Genomic DNA, 24401 nt, shown 5'->3' with positions numbered 1-24401 from the left:
TGTGCATTGGTGCTAAATGAATGGAACTCTTGTGAATAAAGAGCCATTTACTCAGCTCAGAAGGTAACAGCTGTAGGCCTATGCATAGTAAACACATCATATTTGTATGCCAATAAATAATGTCCCATGAATAATGTAAATTGTTGTCACTGTTTTACTATAGCATACTGCACACAATTTAACTCTCTACTAATATGTGAAATTCTGTTTCCATTGCAGTTTGTGAATTACTTCTTTCAACCTCCCACAGAACTCACCTCAAGTAAACATGAAAACTTTTTTCCCAGTCTTTGAGGATTTTCCATTAACGGTTTTTCAGTTTGCATGATCAAGTGGGGGCGGCTAAAAAGCGCTCCAGAGGGTACTGTGACTGTGACTGCATAACCCGTGTATTTCCACTCATTGAATCACAGCCTCCTTAAACGGCCACCCCCAGATAAACATGTTCTCGATATGAACCATCAAGAGAACAGCAAGCTGTCCAGGTTCAGAAGCAATGATATGGTGACTGATAGAGAGATCTTAGAAATCTCTTTTTGATAAATACCTCAACAGGAAAAACAGTTCAATCAGCTGATACCATATCAAAGTTCACCTCAAAATGTGTCAACTGATATAATAAACAAACAAAGCTACCGGGACAACTGGCAAATATACCTACAAGAACTTTTATGACATTCCATTCTAAATCCATAGATTGTCCCCCTTGTGCAGCTGTAACAGCTGCCAATCTTCTGGGAAGGTTTTCTACAAGATTTTGGAGTGTATCTGTGGGATTTTTTCCCCATTCATCCAGAAGACCATTTATGAGGTCAGGCACTGATGTTGGATGTGACGGTCTGGCTTGCAGTCTCTGATCTGTTCATCCCAAAGGTATTTGATGGAGTTGAGGTCAGGACTCAGTCAAGTTCTAACACAAAACTCATCCAACCACGACTTTATGTATCATGCCCTGTGCACTGGGGCACAGTCAGGCTGGAACAAAAAAGAACCTTCAACAAACTTTTCCCATGAAGTTGGAAGCATAGAATTGTCCAAAATGCCTTGGTTTGCTGAAGCATTAAGAGTTCCCTTCACTGGAGCTAAGGGCCCTAGACCAACTCCTGAAAAACAGGCCCATACCATTATCCCTCCTCCACTAAACAACAAACAAATACATTTTTGTATAGCGCATTATCACACCATTACATCGTCTCAAAGCGCTTTACAGCATCCCACCCAAAGCCCCCAGTGAGTAAGCCATAGGCGACAGTGGCAAGGAAAAACTCCCTAGAAGGAAGAAACCTTGGGAGGGACCAGACTCAAAGGGGGAGCCCATCCTCCAGGGGTCGGCCACCAAACATTTCAGTTGGCACAATGAAGTCAGGCAGGTAACGTTCTCCTGGCATCCACCAAACCCAGAGTTATCTATCAGATTGACGGAGAAGCATGATTCATCAGTTCACGCCACCACTCCATCCAACGCTTGGCATTGTACTTGATGTGAGGCTTACGTGCAGCTGCTCAGCCATGGAAGCCCATTCCATGAAGCTCCCAGTGCAGTTTTTATGTTGGGCTCAATGCCAGAGGAAGTATGGTCTCTGCAGTTACTGAGTCAACAGAGCGCTGGCAGCTTTTGCACCATGCGCCTCAGCAATCGGCAAACTAGTGAACCTGATTGCATGGCTAGATGCTTGATTTTATACACCGGTGGCAATGAGTCTGAACAAAACACCTGATTATGAGATGTGTCCCAATACTTTCCATATGGTGTATGTCCAGTTTTTTGTGTTTTTACTGTAAAAGCAATTACTTAAATCACTTCCTTCCTTTCAAAAACCGCCATTAGTAATAAAAAAATTATAATAAAAATAATACAAAAGCAACCAATATGGGCTGTGGTGCAGTGGTTAGCATTGTTGACTCACACCTATGGGAACAAGGTTTGAGTCCCTGCCCTGACCCTGTGCGTGTGTGTGTGTGTGCGCATATCTCATCAGGGGATTTCCTCAGGGTGCTCTGCAATCCACCTCAACTTTCAAAAATATGTTGATGTTAACTGGAGTTCCCAAGCTGCCAGTAGGTTTGAGTGAATGGTGTGTGTGTGCCCCACCTGTGTTGGTCCCTGCCTAGCACCTGTGGCCTCCAGGATAGGCTCAGGACCCCCCCCCCCCCCACCTGGAATAGGACAGGCAGTTACAGAAGATGGATAGTGGCAAAAGCATATGGCAATACTGTTTATTCTGAACAATGAGAGTAATATTTCAGGAAATAGCGATCTTAAGCACAAAAGACTTAAGCATATTTGCTTTTCACAGAAAATGCTTCTATTTCATAGATATTTTCTTATTTAAACCAGTGCATGCAGTGTTGGTACAGAAAACTTACTGTGAATTTGCAAGTACATTTGGTATAAACTGTAAATAACACTGTAGCCATGTAATACCCAGCCACAGCACCACAGGTTCAGGAATAGGCAGGCAATCGCAGTACGCTCTGTGAAGCTGCTATATGGATCAGTGCAGAAGCAGAAAGATCATACAAGGAAATGCTCATTCCCATGAACTCTCAAGATGTTAATCAGTTCATAATCTTTACTTTGCAGCAGTAAAACATTAATGTGTTCCTGTGTCTTACGGAAGCAAATCTGAAGTAGGTTAAAACTGTCACATTTAAATCAAAATAATTAGTTGTATTAGGACTTTATAAGATTGGAACAAACACCATGAACACTTGGTCCAACCTGAACAAAAGTTGAATAGCCCTGAACGACAGTATATGTATTAGGAATTTTTTTAATTAATGATTGATACACCTTTAATGAAAGTTATGACAGCTCTACTGGGATAGACATCTCCGTCTTATGTGGATTTTCTTAGAGTACTGTAATGCCATCCCATAATTAAAAAGCCCTGCAGTTTGGCACAGTGGCATCTTGAAACTACCCATTATGTACAGTTCTGGTCACAGTTATTGGCACCCCTGAATTTTCCATTTGTCATGTACAATATCTCCTGAAAGAAATGAGTAGTGGAACAGCTTAGGTGTAAATACACTCATATGTTTGATACAGAACAGTACAGGATTAAACTATAACAATAAAAACATCCCTGTTTCAGCAGGTTGCAATGCTACTTAGAAGCTTGCTGCATGAACCTGTCAGGAATCTCCAAGGACACGGTGGGCAGAGGAAAATTAATCAGCAAAGTCTTCAAACGTAAAAAGAAAATAAGCACGTAGGCTGACCCGGGGCAACCTGGAGTGATGGTTTCGACCCGTACCATTTGCCACTCACTAAACCAGGAAAGGTTTTAAGGGTAAAGCGCAAGATGAAGACCACTAGGCTACCTAGAGACCTAAAACCTACCTAGCGAAACCACAATCCCTCAGGCAGAATGTTCAATGGACAATGCAGACCAGCGATTTGTTTTAGTCTGACGAAATGAAGCTTAAAAGGAAAATAACAGCCTGCCTACACTTATATATATATATATATATATATATATGGTGGAGGATCCGTAATGCTGTGGGGCTGCTTTGCTGCCTCTGGTACTGCAGGCCTTGAAGGTATTAAAGGGATCATGAAATCAGAGGATTACTGAGGCACTTTAGAGGGAAATGTGCTACCCAGTGTCATAAAACTAGGTTTGGGCCAAAGATCAACATTGGGCCAATGGCACAACAATCCAAAGAAAACATAAGTGACTTGACATCCAGAAGAACAACTGAAAAAAAGTGCTCTGCCTTAAGCTTGCCAGCAAACAATCCTGATCTTAATCTGACTGAAAATCTGCCTTGGCAAAAGGAATCCTGTAACCACTCAAGAGTTGGATTCAAACTACAATTTCGATTACTGTACACCAACTTTTCTATGCTGTTTGGCATGAAAATACAATTCACGACTACAATATGTGTTGAAAAGACCACCCATCACTCCAAGCAAACAATGTAATATGAGTGTGAATTGATGCAAGTAATCGGCTAGTGTAACTAAACAATGGCTTAAAAGCACACACTCTGCTGACAGCTTCACGAAGGACGTCTGGCACATAAGCATGATCAGATTTCTAGAAAACAATCCAGCTCTGCTTTCAGTCATTTTGTTACACATTTGGTTCCTCATCCACTGCACACCTAGACCTAAATGTTCAGTAAGAAGTGTTTCTCCAGGGGGCGTGTCTGGCTGATCCTAGGTGGCATGTGGTACCGCAGATGTTTCCAGAACCTGTCAGAGGCCCGACCTCTATCCATGGCCCCTTCCTCAATGGTCCTTCCCCACCGCACTGCACCTTGTTGGCTCCGAAGGTACTGCATGGCTTTGGGGAGGACCGTGCTGTCAACTATCTCCCCTAGTTCCACTAGGATGGCTGGGACCGTACTCTCCACGAGAGCAGCATGGACGGCCAGCTGCTGCTCCAAACTCTCAGCGGCATCCGGGTGGGAAAGGGAGAAGGCAGAATACAGCAGGAGGAGGCGCCGGCTTTTCCCGATGTTTTGTTGGACGACATCTGCCACCGCTGAGAGGAGAGAGGCCCGTGAGGGATGTGGTCAGTGACAGACATGCAGTTACGCCCACATATAAAGCTTAACGATGGCACAAGACAGAGACTTGGATGTTTATCGGTACAGACACTATCACAAAGACACTTAATAACATCCTTTGCTGATAATTATATGGGAACCCCCTACTAGTGCTTTGTTAGCAAAAAAAGCAAGCCAATATAGATTTTCTTTTGATCACCAAGCTTACAAAATCCATGGAACTCTTTGAAATTCAAGGGTGACAACACCAAAATCGAGAACATTTCACAGCATCAAGGCAGTGATATAAATTTTAAAATAATAAAGCTGATCCTTATGAATAAGTCATGTCATGTTCTACTAAATTTAAGCTTGTTGTCTTTAGTGGCATATTTTTATTAATTATTCACAGGCCACAGTACTGCATCATTAAAACTAGTCATCACCTTTGCTTCAGAGCTGCATCTTCTATCAATGTACATATCAAGCTGTGTTTTTTTTTGTCATAAAACCTCATACACAAAATCTGGTTAATTGGTCTATTTGACAGGCCTCATAAGACTGCAGGAGGCTCACCTTCGCCCGGCAGGCTTTCCCGGCCCATGATAAAAAGCCTGTAGCCCAACTCTCCTTCCAGGACCTCGGGCAGGATGCGGAGGGCAAATTCCTCAACAGCTCTACAGGTCTCGCCCCTGCAGACAGCACCCCCACACGACCTCGGGTAAGCTACGTAGGCATCATACACCTTCCCATCGCATCCTGGTGGAGAGCAGTGAAAACCAAACGAAAACTCTCATTGACAATGGCTGGTATAGTAAGAGAGGAACAGTTTTATTATAAATTGCTGGGCTCTCTGTTTTTCCTCAGTATCTGTAATCTGTAGTGTTGTTGGCAGCAAAACACAGGTCAATTTGTGTATTTTTGTGTGATGGGCCAGGCATAATCTTCTTTATAAATGTTTAATTAAATGACTATGGTTAACCAATGACATTTACCCACACATGTGTGTGTTATGTCGCCATGAGGTATGGGACAGATCCCAAAACCTGGAATTCAGATATTCAACACATTGGTGGCCAACCTGGGTCTGGGTAGAGACACGGGAAGGAGCTTCTGAACAACAAGGCCACCTCGATTTTAATGATCCGCCACACGGCGACGGCAATGATGAAGATCAGAGCTGGACTGGCAAAGAACAGGCCCACAGAGAGGAGGTGGTTTGGTTCTGCTCAAAAGCACAGATAAGGGGAGAGCTCTTACACACTGCAACACCATTTTCAAAAGAGGGGAACTGACAACCATCTAGAGGGATGAGTCATGCCAAAAAAGTACTCAGCTTCAGAGCGCATGGTTTAAAACTGATGGCCTACATTACAAATCACTGATGAAGCTGATATTTATCCTTCCATGGTGAAGCTTCTTTCACAGGACTCTGAGCTGAATGGTAACATAAAGGACAGCCTTCCTGTTTAGAAAGAAAATGGCCGTCCTGTGGTCTGAGCTCTGGAGACATGGTCACCCACCTGAAGGCAGTAAGGTGAAGTTAGCGACAACAAGTCCCTTGTCATTGAAGACCATACACCTGTATGTGTTGTAGAAGTCTTCTTTCTCCACTTCAGAAAAGTTCAGTAGGACTTCTAGCCACTCCCCATTCTCCACTCTGCTTTTTCTGTAAAGATAAAGAATTACAGACCCCCCCCTTCAGATTTCAAAATTTGCTATTTGACATAAATAAAATGACATCACATAAAATCATATACAAATATCAGTGTGTCATGACCTGGCTCGTCGGCTCCCTGATCGTCTCCATCTTTGTCCACTTACTTTGATTAGTCCTGTCTTATTTAAGTCCTGGTCTTACCTGTTTCCCTTGTCTGTCATTGATGTTAGTCAGTCTCTGATGTTTCCTGTCCTGCGTCCTGCTATTAAACCCAGTTTCCCGTACTTTGCCTGCTTGCCTGTTCCTGCTCGCTCGCCTACCTGCACGCTCACCCAGCGATCGCGAGCGTATCGTGACAGAATGACAGACCCAAGCAAAGAGGCGCGGCAGACCGAGAACGAACATCTCGGTCTGCTGCAAGAGGCCTATTACTGGCTTAACCAGCCCGACGTCCATGAGGATCCCGTCGCGCTAGGTTTCGCCAGTCAGAGCTGCGACCTTCTGCTGTCAATGTCCTCACATGGGGACAGGAGCCAGCTGAGGGAGGTACGCTCCAACCTCCACCAGCTGATGTAGCACCTGACAGCAAGGAGGCTGGGGTTTGACGTGGCGTATAGCGCGGAGGCAGTGTCCCAGCCATCCGTCCCGTCGGATGCCGAACAGCCTCCCACAACCGTGTCCCCCAAACGGCGAAAGAGGAGAAAGAAGCCGGCGAGCGTCCAGACGCTCATCTTGGGAGCATGCACGCTCATCCCTGCTTTCCTCCCAGCGGGTGAGCTGGAAGACTCCCCGGCTTTCCCGAACGTCACCCCCATCGCTGCCAAGCTGCCCACGCAGGCAGCTTTCCCCGCAAGGGGAGAGCACCCAGCCGCTGCCGAGCTACCACCGTCCTTGGAACGGTATTGCTTCCGGCCTGAGCGGCTGGCCAATAAGGGGGCCAGCGCGGTACAGGATGCAATCCCGCGCGTGCCCCGGACACTTAAAGGGGCCACGTCGGTCTTCCCCACACGGGACCTACCGGTCCCGCTGCCGGCGGCTCCAGCACCCGGGCAGCCGCCGCTAGCTACGCAGCCGCCACCGCCACCTGCGCAGACTCCTCAGCCTACGGTGCCAGCGGCTCCCGGGCAGGCGCCCCCTCTGCAGCAGCCTGCAGCTCCCGGGCAGGCGCCCCCTCAGCCTGCGGATCCGGCTTCCGAGCAGGCGCTCCCTTTGCCTGCGGCCGCCTGCAGCCCCTCCGGCTGCCACCCGTCTCCCACTGGGGCTCCCTCGGACGCCCCTTTACTCCCCCTCCTTCTCGCCCTGTGTCCCTGCCTTTGTCCCTCCTGTCCTCGCCCCGCTTGCTTTTGTTCCTCGCCCGTCTGTTCCGCCCTTTCATGCTCCTTGTTTCCCGATGTTCCCTCCTTGCACTCCCGCTCCTAGTGTCCCGCCTGTCCCTCCTGTTTCTCCCTTCCTGGTCTGTCTCTCCGCTTTTCCTGTCTTGTGTCACGTCTTGTCCTGGTTCCTTTCCCTGTGCCAGTTCTGTCTGTCCGTCCTGTTCCCTGTCCCTCGTTGATGGGTTTTGTTCTTATTTTCTAGGTCCCGGTTCCTGTGTCCCGTTCGTCGCCTCCTCCCTGGCGCACCCGGTGTAGCGCGCCTTTGGGGGGGGGATTCTGTCATGACCCGGCTCGTCCGCTCCTCGTGTGTGCCACGCCCCCTGATTACCCACGTGTGCTTCCCTGATCGTCTCCAGCTTTGTCCACTTGCTTTGATTAGTCCTGTCTTATTTAAGTCCTGGTCTTACCTGTTTCCCTTGTCTGTCATTGATGTTAGTCAGTCTCTGATGTTTCCTGTCCTGCGTCCTGCTATTAAACCCAGTTTCCCGTACTTTGCCTGCTTGCCTGTTCCTGCTCGCTCGCCTACCTGCATGCTCACCCAGCGATCGCGAGCGTATCGTGACACAGTGTTATTTAATATTTGTTAGTGTATGTGCACACTATATCTTTAGTATTATAAAAAACTTGTGGGATCTACACATCATGGCGCCAGGCATTTTTGTCTTGGCCGTCTGCCGCCCATGTCAGCTGTCCCTGTGAGCGTGGAGTCCTATGTTTCTCACAGTAACTTTTACATTTTTCAATCATTTTGCATTTTATAGGGGACGTAAGTTTTATTCATGAATTGTTACATTCAGGGGGATCTTCTGCCCCCCAAGCGTCACAAATGTGAGAGGTGATTATTAGTAGAATGACCTGCTCGCTGCCCTAGCATGTAAATGTTGTGTGTTTGCTCCTTCGAATCATACAGAAATGGCTCAAAGGCAGTACTATTAGCAAACACCTGCAGCCTTGAAGCACTGCCGAATCTCTGCAGTGCAGGGTCCCCAAGAACCACCTGCACTACAACCCAGAAACCAACTGGCCACAATACAGGCTTATTAACTTTGTTAATTAAAGCTAAAAGTCGTGTGAATTTGAAGCGGCACATCAACTCACCCCAGGGGAATCTGGTTGACACGGTCTGAAAGGTTCAAAGAGATCAAGTGATCTAAAGCCCAGACTACATCCACCATGTGATCGCCGTGTCCAGGCACAAACACCCGGCATGTCTTACTGAAAGAGGTGCCTGCAAGACAGTGCCTGCACATGCATCAAGGCTTCCCTTCATGTTGTCAGTGTTACACACAAGGTTCGCTAACTGAACATATATTATTTGCCATGTGCAGAGGAACACAGGAACTCCTTGGTTTCACAGCCCCTTGTTGCTTTCAACACAGCCCCTTGTTGCTTTCAACACAGCCCCTTGTTGCTTTTCTATAATAAGTATAGAAAAAAGGTCTGAGCTGAAATAAATTTTTTTAAAGCTTTTGAAACTTTATGAATGTAAAGTACACATAATAAAATTTGAGTAGATCAGTTGGTGTTTACACCAAGGAACATGTGAAATCATTTGTGACCCGTGCTGGCAAAATGAGTCGGAATGAGGAAATTTCCAAAACGGAGTTATTATTATTATTATTAGATTCTCCTTTTTAAAACCTTCAAAATGATGTATGGTTTGTTGGAATCAGACAAAAAATGAGTTACATCCATTAGAAGTTGTTTACATCAACAGGGCTTTATAAAATCGAGTTCTATTGGTACAGAGTGACGTCATTGGAAATTCTATGCAAATTCTTAGAAAGTAGCCGAGCCTCACTTCACGGTGATACCAAACAATCGGTGGGGGGATTCCCAGTCATGCCGCGAGTGAGTGGAGAAAAACACGGATTTTCTAAGAAAATTAAAGATAAAGGACTAATTTCTGAAGACAAAGCCCATACAAAACATTCCGATTATGATGGTTCAAGGTATTTTGATTATTGGGATCGATAGATGATGACTTAATGGACTCATTTTTGGGAAAATCTCAATTTCACCAAAAATTAACTTTCTTTGACATTTCAAGCTCATAATTAGCCTGTGCACATTCCGACTCATTTTGCCAGCATGGGTCACAATTGTCATTTGTGTTGCAAAACAACTACACAGTGTAACGTGTTAATGCTTCCTTTGTTTTACATTTATTAGTGAAATCTTAACACCAATAAATAAATATCACTGCAGTGTTTGGAACCCGTGCTACTATAGAGGAAAATGACTTTTTACAAAAAAAAAAGTTGAGATGGTCGTTTCACATCTCTGACATGACTGCAACAGAGAAGCCTGACAGACGCACAGAGAAGAAAGACTCCATCAAGAACATTGTGTATAATTTTGGTCACTAATTTTCAATAAAGATATGTATCCTTAAGTGAACTGAAGATAACGATAAGATCACTCCATTACTCTGCTGTTAATGCTGAAAACAGCAAAAAAGTAAAACAATGTTTAGAGCAGAAAAATACTAATCAGATCTTTAAAATAATCTCCCTAGTACGATATACAGTGTACAGTGCTCATAGAATGTCTTGGCATGCTTGCTTAATTCAGTACAAATGTTACTGATTTATTGGTTTTTATAACAAAAGTCCATTGATAAGCAATGTTTAACACATCTGCATGTTATCTTTGCATAGACTTAAAATTTCTTTTTATTAAGCTTCATAATCATTGAAGTTCTATTCTTGCCATTTAGCTATTGTTTGGCTCCCAAAGGATACTAAACACAAATGTTTGGTGTTTTATGTTACTGCAAAGCTGTTAATTAAAAAGCACCCAATGATGAAACTGCTTCTTAATGAACTTTTTAATTCCAAACAGCTGTTTTAGAACTATAATTCCGGTTTCAATTTATTACTACTTGAATTGAACATTTTACTTGAAAATATTGGTCGTTTCTAATGTTACTTTTAAAAATAGACATTTTTCAATCTTGGTTTAATCCTGGCTTTGCTGGCAGAAGGCTACGCTGACAGCAGGTTACTTCCAGGCTCAAAAATTATAAGACAGCAGTACACAAGAACAAGCTGAAGCAGGAGACACTGGGAATGACCAACAAGCAGCCAGGTAAAGGGCTGAAGTGACTCTCTAATGCCAGAGATGACCATTAACTTATCTGACGACTTATAAACTTTTCTCATGAATTGGAGGATGACATCCTAGTCTTAGTAGCAGGACTGAAGTCCCATAAAGTAAGGAAGAAGCCCTTCATTAAAGAGGAGCAGAGAAGAAGTAGGGTGGAGTATGAAAGAAAATTACATTTTTTCCAGAGCTGTGTTTGGGTGTATACAGACGCTCCTCTACTTACAAACGTTCAACTTATGAACTTTCAGACATACGAACGAAGAGGACTGTAAGTCCAAATTGTGTTCCTTGGGCTCCCATTTCCTATCCGCAACATCAATTTATTTTTTCTGTGCACCAGTTCCGCCTTGTATGACTTTTGGCCGCCACTCCCGCCGCGCAGCAGCGTAGCGTCCGTACTCCCAGCATCCTAGTTCTTTCTACTTGCATATACCCTTAAAATGATGTTGAATGACGACTTATGAACATTTCAAGATACGATCAGCAATTTGGAACACATTTCATTCGTAAGTAGAGGAACATCTGTATAAATGAATACATAATATATATATCGTGAACAAATGAATGAAGTAACAATTTTCATTACAAAACCAGTAATAGCAAGACTTTCTACGAGCACTGTATGTGAGTCAGTCGTTTGATTATGTCAGAACCAGATAAAACAATACCAGACACGTTCCAATAAGCACTGAGCAAAATGAAATGCAAAATTTCTTATTTTCAAGCTGCTGGCATAATACCCACCAGGATTTGCTTTGATTGTATCATTAATCGGTTCAGAAACCATTGGCCGCAGGTTCCATTGATCTGCAGAGATCCAACATGAAAGCATAACTTAATGACAGTTAGTTAAAAAGAATGAGGATTCGGGACATATTTTTAAAATAATTGTTGTTTACTGTGAATTCAGTATTAAATCCCATAAAAATATTCCACATTTTAAGCACTGACCTACTTTTTTTTCTCCCTGATTAAAAGAAGACTTTGCAGTTACATTCCTTACCAGCAGGGGGCAAAAAAATTGAATGAGCAGCTCTTTACAAACGATTGCATGTTTTGCTTTTTTTAGGGATGAATCTGCTTAAATAAAATATTAATGGGAATATTCTTCAGTGGCCATAAAAAACTACAGAAAACAATACAGCAGACCGAGAGGTAAACTTAGATGGTTTGATTGAATAAAGGGACAAAATGCAACTTATGAGTCGAAGTGTACACTACCACAAGTTTTGCTTTGGTATAGCATGACACAATACCCTGGTGAAAATAGATTAATGGAACCAATCTGGTTCCTCATCCTACCCACTATCACCATAAAAAATGAGCATAACAGACAGTGGGCAGGCAGGCCCCAGCAAGGCACCAGCAGTGCCGCAGTGAGATAACAGCAGTGCCCCAGCAAGGCACCAGCAGTGCTGCAGTGAGATAACAGCAGTGCCCCAGCGAGGTACCAGCCAGGCCCCAGTGGTGCCGCAGTGAGATAATAGCAGTGCCCCAGCAAGGTACCAGCTAGGCACCAGTGGTGCCGTAGTGAGATAATAGCAGTGCCCCAGCAAGGTACTAGCCAGGCACCAGCAGTGCCTCAGTGAGATAACACCAGTTCCTCAGCGAGGCACCAGCTAGGCACCAGCGGTGCCGCAGTGAGATAACAGCAGTGCCCCAGCAAGGCACCAGCAATGCCGCAGTGAGATAACAGCAGTGCCCCAGCAAGGCACCAGTAGTGCTGCAGTGAGATAACAGCAGTGCCCCAGCGAGGCACCAGCCAGGCCCCAGCGGTGCTGCAGTGAGATAACAGCAGTGCCTCAGCGAGACACCAGCCAGGCACCAGCAGTGCCTCAGTGAGATTACAGCAGTGCCCCAGCGAAGCACCAGCCAGGCCCCAGCGGTGCCGCAGTGAGATAACAGCAGTGCCCCAGTGAGGCACCAGCAACACCCTTGAGTCACAAGCCATGGTGAGACTCACCTTTCACCTCACACGAAATCGTCTCGGAGATGTAGCCTGCATACCCAGCCAGGGTAAATGCCATTCTGCAGGTGTAGTTTCCGGCATCGCTGAGAGCCACATTCTTTATCACAAGCATGTCATTGTTCACATTGGAATATTTGTCCCCATTCAGGAGGGGTTCGCAGCCCTGCCCAAAACAGGAGATACTCTTGTTGGTTAAATCACTGCTTAGGCCATGGTACAGTACAAGGGATGCCACCACTGCACACTGAATGGCTAAGGCCTGCTTAGTCATTTACTAAAAATATTTAGCTGATGTTTATTAGACATTAAGATGTTATTTAACTGCTGTGACATTATATGAATAGGGGAAACATCTTTTTAAAACATCTTGTAATAGGTAGGACCTGCCAAACTGGTCAGAGTCCACATAAAAGCACAAGCATCAGGCAGAATAGTAAAAAAGCTATACATACACACCGGGTGCATTTGGTCTCAGAAGCACAAGATCAAGGAACTAGGTTCTTTCCCCAAGTTTCATAAGTTGAGGTCAGCACTGTAAGCTCAATGCACCGTGTACAATACAGAAGCTGACAATGCAAACTCTGCGATTATTTCTGGAACATGATGGGTCATTTAGTCCAAACCAAGCAGAAGATGGAGCCACAGCAGGGATCAACTAACCAAGCGCATAGCCAAGAACAGAGCTGCGCAACTGATCAAATTTTTATTTTAATTATGATTTTGGCCTCCAACGATCATCAAAACAAAAAAATTAAGATAAAAAGATTATTACATTGCTTTTTGTTTTGCAATAATGCTCCCGTTTTGTCTGATGTTATAAACCCAGAGCACCCCATTCAGCTCCATTTTATTTGTCTCTCAGTTGAATTATATTTCAGTTCAAGGAAATCCTATGTTAAAAAGAAATTTAGAAACTTCAATAAACGCATGAGGGGGCGGCATGGTGGTGCAGTGGTTAGCAATGTTGCCTCACACCTCTGGAACCCAGGTTCGAGTCTCCGCCTGGGTCACATGTGTGCGGAGTTTGCATGTTCTCCCCATGTCGTCGTGGGGTTTCCTCCGGGTTCTCCGGTTTCCCCCCCATAGTCCAAAAACATGCTGAGGCTAATTGGAGTTGCAGAATTGCCCGTAGGTGTGCATGTGTGAGTGAATGGTGTGTGAGTGTGCCCTGCGATGGGCTGGCCCCCCATTCTGGGTTGTTCCCTGCCTCGTGCCCATTGCTTCCGGGATAGGCTCCGAACCCCCACGACCCAGTAGGATAAGAAAATGGATGGAAGGATAAATGCATGATAAATCCAAAGCCAATGAGAAATCATGTTAAATAAACATGATCTCAATATTGACCAAAATAATCTTATTATTTAAAACCTTTAAATAATACTTATAAAAATCATTAAAAATAATTATGATTTTTGCTGTAATCGAGCAGCCTTACCTTATACCACTTGAAGGAATACGTAGCCAGGTGAGTCATGTAGGAATACAATGGGCAAAACAGCAGACCATTGGCAACTGTGGTTAGTGGTTGAGTTGGTCGGTATGGTCGACTGCAGTCTGGTCGAGTTTCATTCACCGACAACACCGTTGCTTGTTTGAAGCACTGATCAGCAGTTCTACCATGAAGTATATAAAACAACAAAGAAAATAAGAATTCAATTATGTAAATGATCAAAAGATTTTAGGTTACTGGTGTTCAGTATGAATAAATCCAGGGAATAAACATCTTATTTCCAGCCTGAAGTTTACCCTAAACCGTGTGAAAATCAAAACATCTTCTGAGCCAAACGTCACACTTCTCCCAATCTACACTTCAGCAGTAATCTCCATCCAGGGGACGTACCTCAGGATACACATGTAGGTGCCGCTGTCCTGCAACGTGCTTCTCAGAATCCAAATTATATTTTTCTTAACCTGGATCCACCGGTTGTCCACACTCAGCTGCCCATCTGGGTTACTCTTATGCCAGGAGATGATGTCGGAATCTGTGACATACTTGTCCATGTGACAGGTGAGCATGGCAGCCTCCCCTGGAATGGTGAACACTGACTCCACCTTAACACCAGGGTCCACACAGTCCTCTGCAAAAGCCCACATGGATATTAAGTTATGCAAGAGAGAGGCAGATGAAGGACACCAAAGATATGGAGGACAGGAACAGCACAAAACCTTTATTCAAAGTCTTGAATGGAAAGGCCTGGTTGCTCTACAACTGAGATGCTCAAGGGAGTGTTTCCCTACACTGTCCTCTCGATAGTCCATATTTTGATCTCTGGTTGTCTGATTGGTGTGTCACCAGTTTTACCCATTTCATTGTCATTATTATTGCTAAGCCATTAACTGGTACTCCACTGCCAGTATCCAAAGTACCCAAAAATAATCACTCATCTTCAGCAAATTTTTAGTTCACGTATCTTAGACCAGTCTTTCCCACACTGGTCCTCAGGGACCCCCAGTTTAGTCCATGTTTTAGGGAAAATGTGAATTGTCTGGCAGGGAGCAACTGTATAAGGTCAGACTCTTCCCATTTTGTTTCTTCTCATTTTACGACAGCTAATTGACTGTTGATTTCACTATATGAAGAAAAGCATTGGGACACCTGGCCATTACACATAAAGGAACTTTTATGGCGTCCCGATCTAAATCCTCTGCAGCCATAGCAGCTGTCCTTGCTACATTCCCCATGATGTTCCCATACTACACAGTTTAACTGTTCGACTGTTACTCTGACAAAACACAGCTCTGGGCTCAGAAGACGACAGAATTATTCCGGAAGAGTTCTGGGGGGTCATGTGAAAATGTCCTTGGTTCACGGCTCTTCATCCATGAAGTTCGTAGTTATCTCACAATCGCTTGGAAATTTCTGACCTTATCTGACAAGGAACTGAACTCTCTGCCACTCATATGCCAGCAGTAAATCCTTCCTAAATCTTTTCTAAATTTCACATTTAAGAAAAATCGGAATAGGCTTGACATTAAACAAATGTTTCATGACATTATATAGCACAGTGCTGTGATTATGTATTTTGTACCCTTCCACTGACCACACATCAAGGCTAAAGCCTAAAGCACTCAGACAGGAGCATTAAGGAGAGAGGGTACTGACCATCTATGGCCATGCAGACATTCCTGAGGCAGGATACGGCCATCAAAAGCATTGGGAAGCTTAGGCCCATCGCTGTGTGCATGTCCCAGGGACCCCACGCATTTCACACTGGATAAACTGCCAGCCTGGGGCTGGAGAAAAAGACAGGGTAAACAAAGATAAGGCACTGTGACACAAACACAAAGTCTGCTAGTACGACAGCAGGCAGAATGGTGCCCAAAGACCCTATTCAGTAACATATTCAGAAGCTGTATGCATGTATAAATGTAAATACAGTAATAAAGTGCTGTTACAAATGACATGCGTCACTGTAAGTTGAATCATAAGAATGTGTAAGAATATAAAGTCATTTTATTTTTGCATTAGAAGCACGAGAGAGACCACAAGTTATGTTCAGCCGTTGTATTTCTTTTGCTGGTTTGTTTTTTAGAGCCAGAACCTCAGTTCTGGATGTTTGAGCTACTGGTCCAGTCTCTATTGTTCCATGATTGCTAATAAGCTCCCGGTTCCATTCTCCAGTTCCTGTGTCACGTGGATGCCTTTGTCACGCCATGATACAAATTATACAATGGCAAACTAGGAAACAGCTTTGGGTCAGAGTTCCTGTTCAGCAAACTTCAGTGCAAGGAAAAACAAATCCTACACCGGACGTTGAGAAACAGATCGGTAACTATATAGTTAAATGGTTAAACTGTCAACAAAAAGCAGCTACTAGACTAGAATTAAAGCACCGTAAACAGTGGTCGAATTGAGAACGATCATCTGTCCATTTCTGGCAACAATTTATCCAGCTCTGATTAAACGTTTCCTATGTTGTCTGAAAATAATTGTGATTGACTGGCCGGCCTCTGCCGCATACAGAGCATCCAGAATCATTAATTACGCAATTCTGAGTCATAAAATAATCAGCAATTTATTGGACTGTCCCACAGGACAAGGTACTTCCAGATCTATTCTCATCTAATACTGTCACACTGTACCATAAAGAGATTAATAAAGAACAGATCTCCCTGGAGTAAAACATAGGTTTCTCATTTGAGCGAGTGTTTTTAAAATTACTTGATTTTTTTTTCAGATCCAGTATGCATCAAAACAGAGAAAATTAGAGTTAATTAACCTTAAAACAATTTAAAAACAGCTGCACCTTCAAAACACTACAAATATTACTACTTTCACCCATCCCTCTTCCATTCCAGGGCCACAGTGAACCATATCCCAGGAAGAACAAGCCTGGGGAAATCCTGAACAGAATTCCAGTCCATTATAGAGCACACCCTCACAGATGCACAATGACACGTTAAGGGCAACTTAGAGACATTAATGCACCTAACCTGCATCTTTTTCAATATCAGGATAAAGAAAACCCCCATTGAGAGAGCAGGCAAACCACCATGGAGAGAGCATGCAAACCCCCATGCACGCAGAGCTAGGAACAGGAATGAAGCCCCCAAACCTGGACAGGTCAGGCTACAGTGATGACCACTAGATCAATGTGCTACTCTTGTATTACAGTCAGTAGGATGGCAATGAATCACTGAAGTGGTTGAATGAGAATTTTGAACGGAGGTTCAAATCAAAGAAAAATGAATATCAAAAACTCTAGCGGTAAAAGGCAAGGAACACAAGCAGATGGAGAAAACAACACAGCCGCCAGAACAGAACACAACACAGCCGCCAGAACAGAACACAACACAGCCGCCAGAACAGAACACAACACAGCCACCAGAACAGAATACAACACAGCCACCAGAACAGAATACAACACAGCCGCCAGAACAGAACACAACACAGCCGCCAGAACACAACTCAACACAGCCGCCAGAACAGAACACAACACAGCCGCCAGAACACAACACAACACAGCCGCTAGAACAGAACACAACACAGCCGCCAGAATACAACACAACACAGCCACCAGAACAGAATACAACACAGCCACCAGAACAGAATACAACACAGCCACCAGAACAGAACACAACACAGCCGCCAGAACAGACTGAATTCTCTTCCTACTTACACTGTCACAGTATTCACAACTGCAAGAGCTGAACAGCAGGGAGACTAAACTGAACCAAAACCAAACCACGGCACCAAACATGTGACAAAAGTGGGGCAAAATCCTACAAGCAAATCTCACCAATTCCTAACTTTTAAACAGAAGAACACAGGTGGGTTTAGCTGGTCCACCCATCCATTATTTAACCCAAGAATCCACATGTCACCCAGGGTGAATTTTATATACATCCAGACCAGCTCAGACCAGCTGTTAGCAGCTGCTTCCTCACCTATGCAGACCTGGTTGAGCCCGTATAATGTTGGATGGTTTTTACATTTGAGGTTAAACTATAAATGTGCAGCAGGAAACCCTTTGACTAAAGTAAAAAAAAAGTTTTTAAAAAAGTGAAAAGTAAATACAAGTGAGGTAAATAGCATATTACAAACAGACAATTGTCACAAAGTCAAGGCAAAATGCCAGCTAGGATAAAACTCAAAGGGATGCCCTGTTGTATTTGTAAGTACTCGGGAGCAAAAGCTATAAAAAACTTTCAAACAAAGCAAGAACCTCATAAGATTTTCCAATCAACAGACAATACCTCATGCAGAAGAAGTCCATCAGCAGATGATATAGGTAAACAGAGGTAGTCGAACTATGTATTACTGGAATACCTGTTATTCTGAGAAAGCTGAAAAACATTTTAAGGCATTATTATTATTATTATTATTATTAGAAGACGAAACAGCTTAACTCTTATCTCCAGTTCCAGTTGTAATAAACCTATGTGTCCATCCCAGACTGAAATACATGTACAACTCTTCAAAGGAGGAGTGCCAGATGCTCCAAGAATAAAGCTAACTCCCCAAAGGGGTTACAGGAGTGTCTTTATGCAGGCCGACAAAAAGCATTTTCATCCACAGATAGTAGGAATGAGAAAGCGCTTCCCATGATTAGCAAACATTTCTGATTCCTGGTGAGTTTTATAACCCTATCAGACTACTGTGAAACTATATGCTCCTCAGACCTTTGTCATGAAAAAAACTATTTACACAGACGTGTTTACACAAGGGGTCCAGGCACCGAGACCAATCTGTACTGAGAGGAAAAATTCTGCATCATGAGAAAATGCAACACTTAACTTGCCAGGGCTATTTTAAAACACTCTGCCAGGGCACATATCCATTCCAAATCCTCATAAACCTAACAGTCTATACAGAGATACACTAGTAAAAGGCAATACCGGACAGACAGGAGGAAACATGGATCCATCACAAGCTTCTGCTTCAAGAATGATGTCCTTTTAAACCAGCTGAAATCCACCCTATGCTGGGAAGAGTGGGTGAGTCATGGCTTGAGAGCAGTCAGACCGACAGGTGGGAGATCAACTTCATATCCGATTCCTATTCCAATTTCCTGTTAGAAAAACTAGTGTTTGCAGTGAAATGACAGACGGAGGCATCCAAAAGCACATTGATGCAACATAAATATAAAAGAAGCCACATATAAATAACCTTATAATATAAATTTAAAACAAGTAAATAATATTAACTGTCAGAAATATTTAGGAAATTTAAAGAACATTTTCCCTTATGCTTAACAAATGTTTCTTAAAAATGTTCACACACAAAAAAAATTAATCAAATCAATATTTAAGTTTGACTTGATCACCAATAACTCTTCAGCCAAAGTTACTCATAATCATGGGATGAAAGTGGTAATTTATAATGCAGGAAGCATAGTTTCCCCAATCTTTCTCCAGTGAGAGAGGTTCCTTTTATCATCGGAAATGTTTATAGAGGAACTATCAGTGGGTTTTCCCTTGATGTACTTCATAACGAGTGGAACCTTAATATTCCAACCAATATATCGGTGTAGCTCAAGGCAGAACATACATCAAACATCAAAGGAGGTATGTGCTTCTCTTCATTGTGGGGAATAGCTATGATGAGATGATTCCAGACCAGAAAAGAACAGATGGGAATAAACTGCATTCCATGTACATGAGGGAGAGCTATTCATTGCACATATTTGCACATCATTTTTATTTGCATTGTCACTGACTTTTTTGTTCAACTAGGGATGCAGGAATCTGCATTTTCTGAGAAGCCCAAGCAGTATAGTATAATCCCGAAAGGACAGCGACGCAGTACGCTCGCATGCACATTTATGTGCACTAAGGGGAGTTTCGTCACCGAGGGAACCGGAGTGTCTTCTTCCAAGCAAACACGGAGAACACAGGCAATGTTTGCACAAAGCAGAAGGAGAGACAGAGCTAGATTAGAGCCTGTGAGGTTTCAGCACTTATGTAAAATGACTGTGCCGTCCATACATATTTGAAAAAATTTGAACGGTTACAGAAAAGTATTGCTGTGTTATACTCTTGAAGGTCATTTTATGAATTCCATAATGAACTAATTGCTGTTTTTAAATACAATACTACTCCATCCAATAGATGAAAGCTATGTATGTTTTTTTTAGCATGTAAACATTTACATATATACATTTAAGCAAACATAACAATAGCATAAGAATTCCTAGAAAACGAACACGAGCACATACATGTGCCCACACACACACACACACACACACACACACACACACACAGACCGTCCATTCATTTCTATGGGTAAAACCTTAATCCCAATCACGACACCCTTAACCCCTACCCAGCCCTAACCTACCATACCATACCATACCTAACCTACCTACCATAAGTAACCAACCAAAATACCAGATTTTTGGCACTTTTACTTTTTTGACTGCATTCACAGATTTTTATAAAATTGAGGTTATCCAAATGGGGACCTGAAGAAGTGTCCCCAAGAGTAAGGAAGTTTCAGGTTTTACCACATTTTGGGGACATTTTGGTCCTCAAATGTGATCTATGCAAACCCACACACACACACACACACACACACACACACACACACACTCAGAGGTGCTCATTTTCTTCTTATAATTTCAGATTTAAGAAATATTATAATCCTTCACGATCCTTGACACAGGAGCAGAAGTTGATGTTACAAATATAAAACTTGATGTTAAAACTAAACTAAACTCAATAACACTTAGAATCATTTTTGTTCAGATTACTTTTTCAGATTCTCATCTTTTACAATATTAGCACAAAATGCAAATATAGTATAACTACAAATTTGAGATAAAGAAAAAAAAAGTGTGATTTGCCTACCTTGCAGACTGCAAGCATTCATTTGGCAAAGGAGCCTTGAGGCATGTCTTCATAAAAAGGAACCAAATGTGTTGCAATTTCCCCAGAAAGAGACAGAAAGAATGTACTTTATAAACTTCAGTAGTTTCAGCCTTTTCTCCAGGGGTGGATACAATAAGAGCTTGGGAAGAACTTGCTGAGTACATCAACAAATGGTGCAGGAACTTTACTTTTGTGACTTAATGCCTCGTGATTAGCCAGCCTCAACACTTGCTTTCAGTCTGTCCACTATAAGTGGCATCTTAATCAGAAATGTGCTTAACATTGTCAGTTTTGTCTCAACTGTCTCAAGGGGAATGGGAAGTGGGGGGGGGGGGCATGTACCCCCGCTCCCCAACATTTAATTTGGCGTCATAAATTCGGCAAAAAAATAGACATTTGTACTTAAATTATTAATTGTGCTCTCTCCCCCCCACCACCACAATATCAAACTGTTGCATACGATAACGTCAATAACGTATTTATGTACTAGTATATAATATATTTATATATAGCCGCAGAATGTCTGATTTTATACATAACGTTTATTTACAACTAAATAAAGGTTATTTAAATGTAATTTGGCTCGTTTCCAGTATTTTAGCGGCTCACATCATACAGGGCTTTCTTTTCATTGTTGGTGTGATAAGTTTCAAATCAGTGAAGTCAGAAATATAAAGCGGACCTTGGCAGCCCGCGAGGCACGCTTCCTGTTTTTCCTTCGATATTTTTGCACGATCAGCCTCAAGTGCAACTCGTGTCAGGCACATGCGCGAGGCGACAAACGGCCACTTTCTTGGAGGGAAAGTTGTTATGAGTGTTTCCCTTCACGGGCCTCCCAGATTTTCGAGAGCTGTTAATGGGGAGGAAATGTCATAATGCTGAAAATGCGCTTTTGAAGAATAGTACTGCTATGATGTGAGTGACAGTCATTATATACACAGTTTAAACCTGATCTAATGTAGTGTAGCGGCTGGAGGACTATGCTTATTATAAACATTATAATGTTTATTATAGGACAGTCCGGATAGCGGAAATGCTGGGTACCTGCGGAGTGGGCAAAAGGAGAAGCGGCGGGCTCCGCTCAACCCTATTTATACTGAGGAACATTAATTGTCGCTCTCTTGATTCTGTTTGCATCGTGTTCCTTTTTGTGAGTTTGGCGTGGGCTCCGGCCCTACAGGGTCCATTAAAGTGCTCTTTTGTGATACACCGGTTGCGTGGTCATTACAGTATATTTGTGTTTTTTTATAGATAAACCTAATTTTAGTTGTAGGGCGAAATAGTCGAATTCCACAATGGATGACTGAAGAGATTATACAATTACAGACAAAATGACAACCAAGTCTCTGCGATGGGCTGGCCCCCTATCCTGGGTTGTTCCCTGCCTCGTGCCCATTGCTTCCGGGATAGGCTCCGGACCCCTCGCGAGCCAGTAGGATAAGCGGTTTGGAAAATAGATGGTTGGATGACAACCAAGTCTATCGAAAAAGTCTCATTTAAAAAGGCCTTTCTTCTAGAGTGCGTCTGGGCAATTTAGCCTGAGAAGTTGGACTTTGAATGAGTAGATTATGAGTAGCTGTGACCCGGCGACCAAAACCGTAGAACATATGACATGGGGTTAGCCTGGAAGAAGCTAGGTTCGCCAAGTTTACCGTCAGATGACCACAGCTATCATGCCGTATTAGCCTGTCATAAAATCCCGAAACCTAAAACATGTCAGAAAAATATCCCTCAATCACAGCCAGTAATTCTTAGTTACGGAATCTAAGTAAAAAAGTTAGAATTGAAACGTTAGAATAACTTATTGATATACAAGAATGGAAGGTATAGGTATATGGTTTTGAAGAAATGCATATGGTTTAAAAATTAGTACTTACAGAATGATGATTATAAGGACACTACTCAAAACTAAAGTAGACCACACATTTACAGCCATAAATGTTGGAAAGCTAAAAAGCGCATGCGTTACACATGCGCAACCAGCGAAATAATGTTACTTTTGATGTTGTAATAGCAGGAAAACAGATTTCCAAAGCACTCGCGTAAATCTGCAACTTCTGGGAACGTTCCCTCTTTCGTAACTTACATAAATTTGTGGATGAGTGACACCTGCTGGTTAGCAATGGTAAGTTTATCTCACGATTAGACCTGAACTCGGAGACAGTTCAATGTACGCTGAACAAAAAAATACAAACGCAACACTTATTTCAATGATTTTATCGAAAAGAAATTAAGAAATGCATCTAACAGCTGAAATAGATTCATTAGTCTCTCTTGGTCAAGATACCTAAAAGGTAATTTATTGTGACCTGTGGAAACATCTGTGTGAGGTTTCAGGTTTGATATTGGGAGCTGGAACATGCTGTCGTGTACAGATATATGTGCAGATCCAGAGCATCCTAGAAATGCCCAGTGGGTGACTATGGTCCCTATGCAAGTCACATGGTCTGTGATTATGAAGCCAGTTGGTCGTACTGCTCAAAGCTGTAAAATGGTATTAGAGATGGCTTATGGTAGTGGGCATCCCTGTAACCAGCATGACAAACTCGAGGCTCTGGGCTGTGTCGCTCCACAAAACCTGCACATTTCACGGTGTCCTTTATTATCTCCATAATGAGGAACACCTCCTTAGTGATCATGCTGCTGAATCAATGTGCTGATATGCCATACTGGTGCAGTTGATTACCAAGGATTATCAGTAGATTAAAAATAAAGTTTGACAAAAAAATAACTTTTTCATTTGGCAAAATTTGAAAGACATATACTTTTGTTCCAGGATATTTTTTTCTAAACCGCTGCACAATGGGAATAAAACAAAGGTGGTGCGTTTGTATTTTTGTTCAGTATGTTTGTGTGTGTGTGTGTGTGTGTGTGTGTATATAATATACACACACACACAGAGGGAAAAAATGGCATTTTTAAATCCTTGTTTCCCAGTTTAATCCTGGTTTTGCGGGCAGAAGGCTAGCGGGTTTCTTCCAGGCTTAAATTTTCCAAGACAGCAGTACACAAGAACAAGGTGAAACAGGAGACACAGGGAATGACCAGAAATCAGCCAGGGAGAAGACCAAGCGACTTTCTAATGAGTGCAGGTGTGAAGTGCACTGCTCGGACAGTTCGTATCAGGTTCCTAGAGGCAGGACTCAAGTCCCATAAAGCAAGGAAGAAGCCCTTCATTCATGAGAAACAGAGAAGAACCAGGCCGGAGTTTGCACAAAAATGTATATTTTACACAGGTGCACAGCCATAAACTGGAAAATGAGTGAAACAAAAAAGTGTGCTGTGGTCTCAATTTTTTCAAGAGCTGTATGTATAATGTATGTAAAATATATTTAACGATGCATACGATTACATACTAGTTCAGGGTCGGCGCCTATCCGATCCCACCTTTTGTATCTCTACCCTGTTTGGCCAGCAAGTGCCACTGGCCATGCCGCCTTTTCACTCCCTCTCTAAGCCTTGTGTGTTCTCCTGCTCCTTG

The 24401-nt window shown here is 43.0% G+C and overlaps 1 protein-coding gene across 6 annotated transcripts; it reads right to left on the bottom strand.

Annotated features, from left to right (window-relative positions):
- Window positions 1-2203: 2203 nt before the first annotated feature.
- LOC125709771 (interleukin-1 receptor type 1-like) lies at window positions 2204-22921 on the bottom strand. Of its 6 annotated transcripts, XM_048978582.1 has the most exons (14): window positions 22798-22921; window positions 20900-20946; window positions 18950-19122; window positions 18308-18397; window positions 15714-15844; window positions 14451-14688; window positions 14046-14223; window positions 12605-12773; window positions 11386-11448; window positions 8632-8761; window positions 6024-6169; window positions 5582-5725; window positions 5077-5259; window positions 2204-4496 (listed from the first exon to the last, which is right to left on the bottom strand). In XM_048978582.1, the coding sequence occupies exons 5-14, from the start codon at window positions 15793-15795 to the stop codon at window positions 4120-4122; spliced, it is 1710 nt and encodes a 569-aa protein (XP_048834539.1). In that variant the 5' UTR covers window positions 15796-15844; window positions 18308-18397; window positions 18950-19122; window positions 20900-20946; window positions 22798-22921; the 3' UTR covers window positions 2204-4119. The 6 variants fall into 6 exon arrangements, with proteins under 6 accessions (XP_048834539.1, XP_048834542.1, XP_048834540.1 ...); XM_048978585.1 differs by lacking the exon at window positions 18308-18397; XM_048978583.1 differs by lacking the exon at window positions 22798-22921 and having other exon boundaries at window positions 20900-21380.
- Between the last annotated feature and the right edge of the window lie 1480 nt (window positions 22922-24401).

Source organism: Brienomyrus brachyistius, chromosome 16 (genome assembly GCF_023856365.1).
Source record: "Brienomyrus brachyistius isolate T26 chromosome 16, BBRACH_0.4, whole genome shotgun sequence".
NCBI lineage: Eukaryota > Metazoa > Chordata > Actinopteri > Osteoglossiformes > Mormyridae > Brienomyrus > Brienomyrus brachyistius.
The sequence above is the reverse complement of the archived record's forward strand: the minus strand, read 5'-3'. Positions and strand labels throughout refer to the sequence as shown.

Excerpts from the sequence above, each read along its gene's own strand:
- LOC125709771 (XM_048978582.1), bottom strand. The coding sequence starts at position 15,795 with ATGCACACAGCGATGGGCCTAAGCTTCCCAATGCTTTTGATGGCCGTA. Across the intron at positions 8,762-11,385 it reads TACAATCAAAGCAAATCCTG|GCACCTCTTTCAGTAAGACA; the intron begins GTGGGTATTATG and ends ACTGTCTTGCAG. Across the intron at positions 6,170-8,631 it reads GTCAACCAGATTCCCCTGGG|AAAAAGCAGAGTGGAGAATG; the intron begins GTGAGTTGATGT and ends TTATCTTTACAG.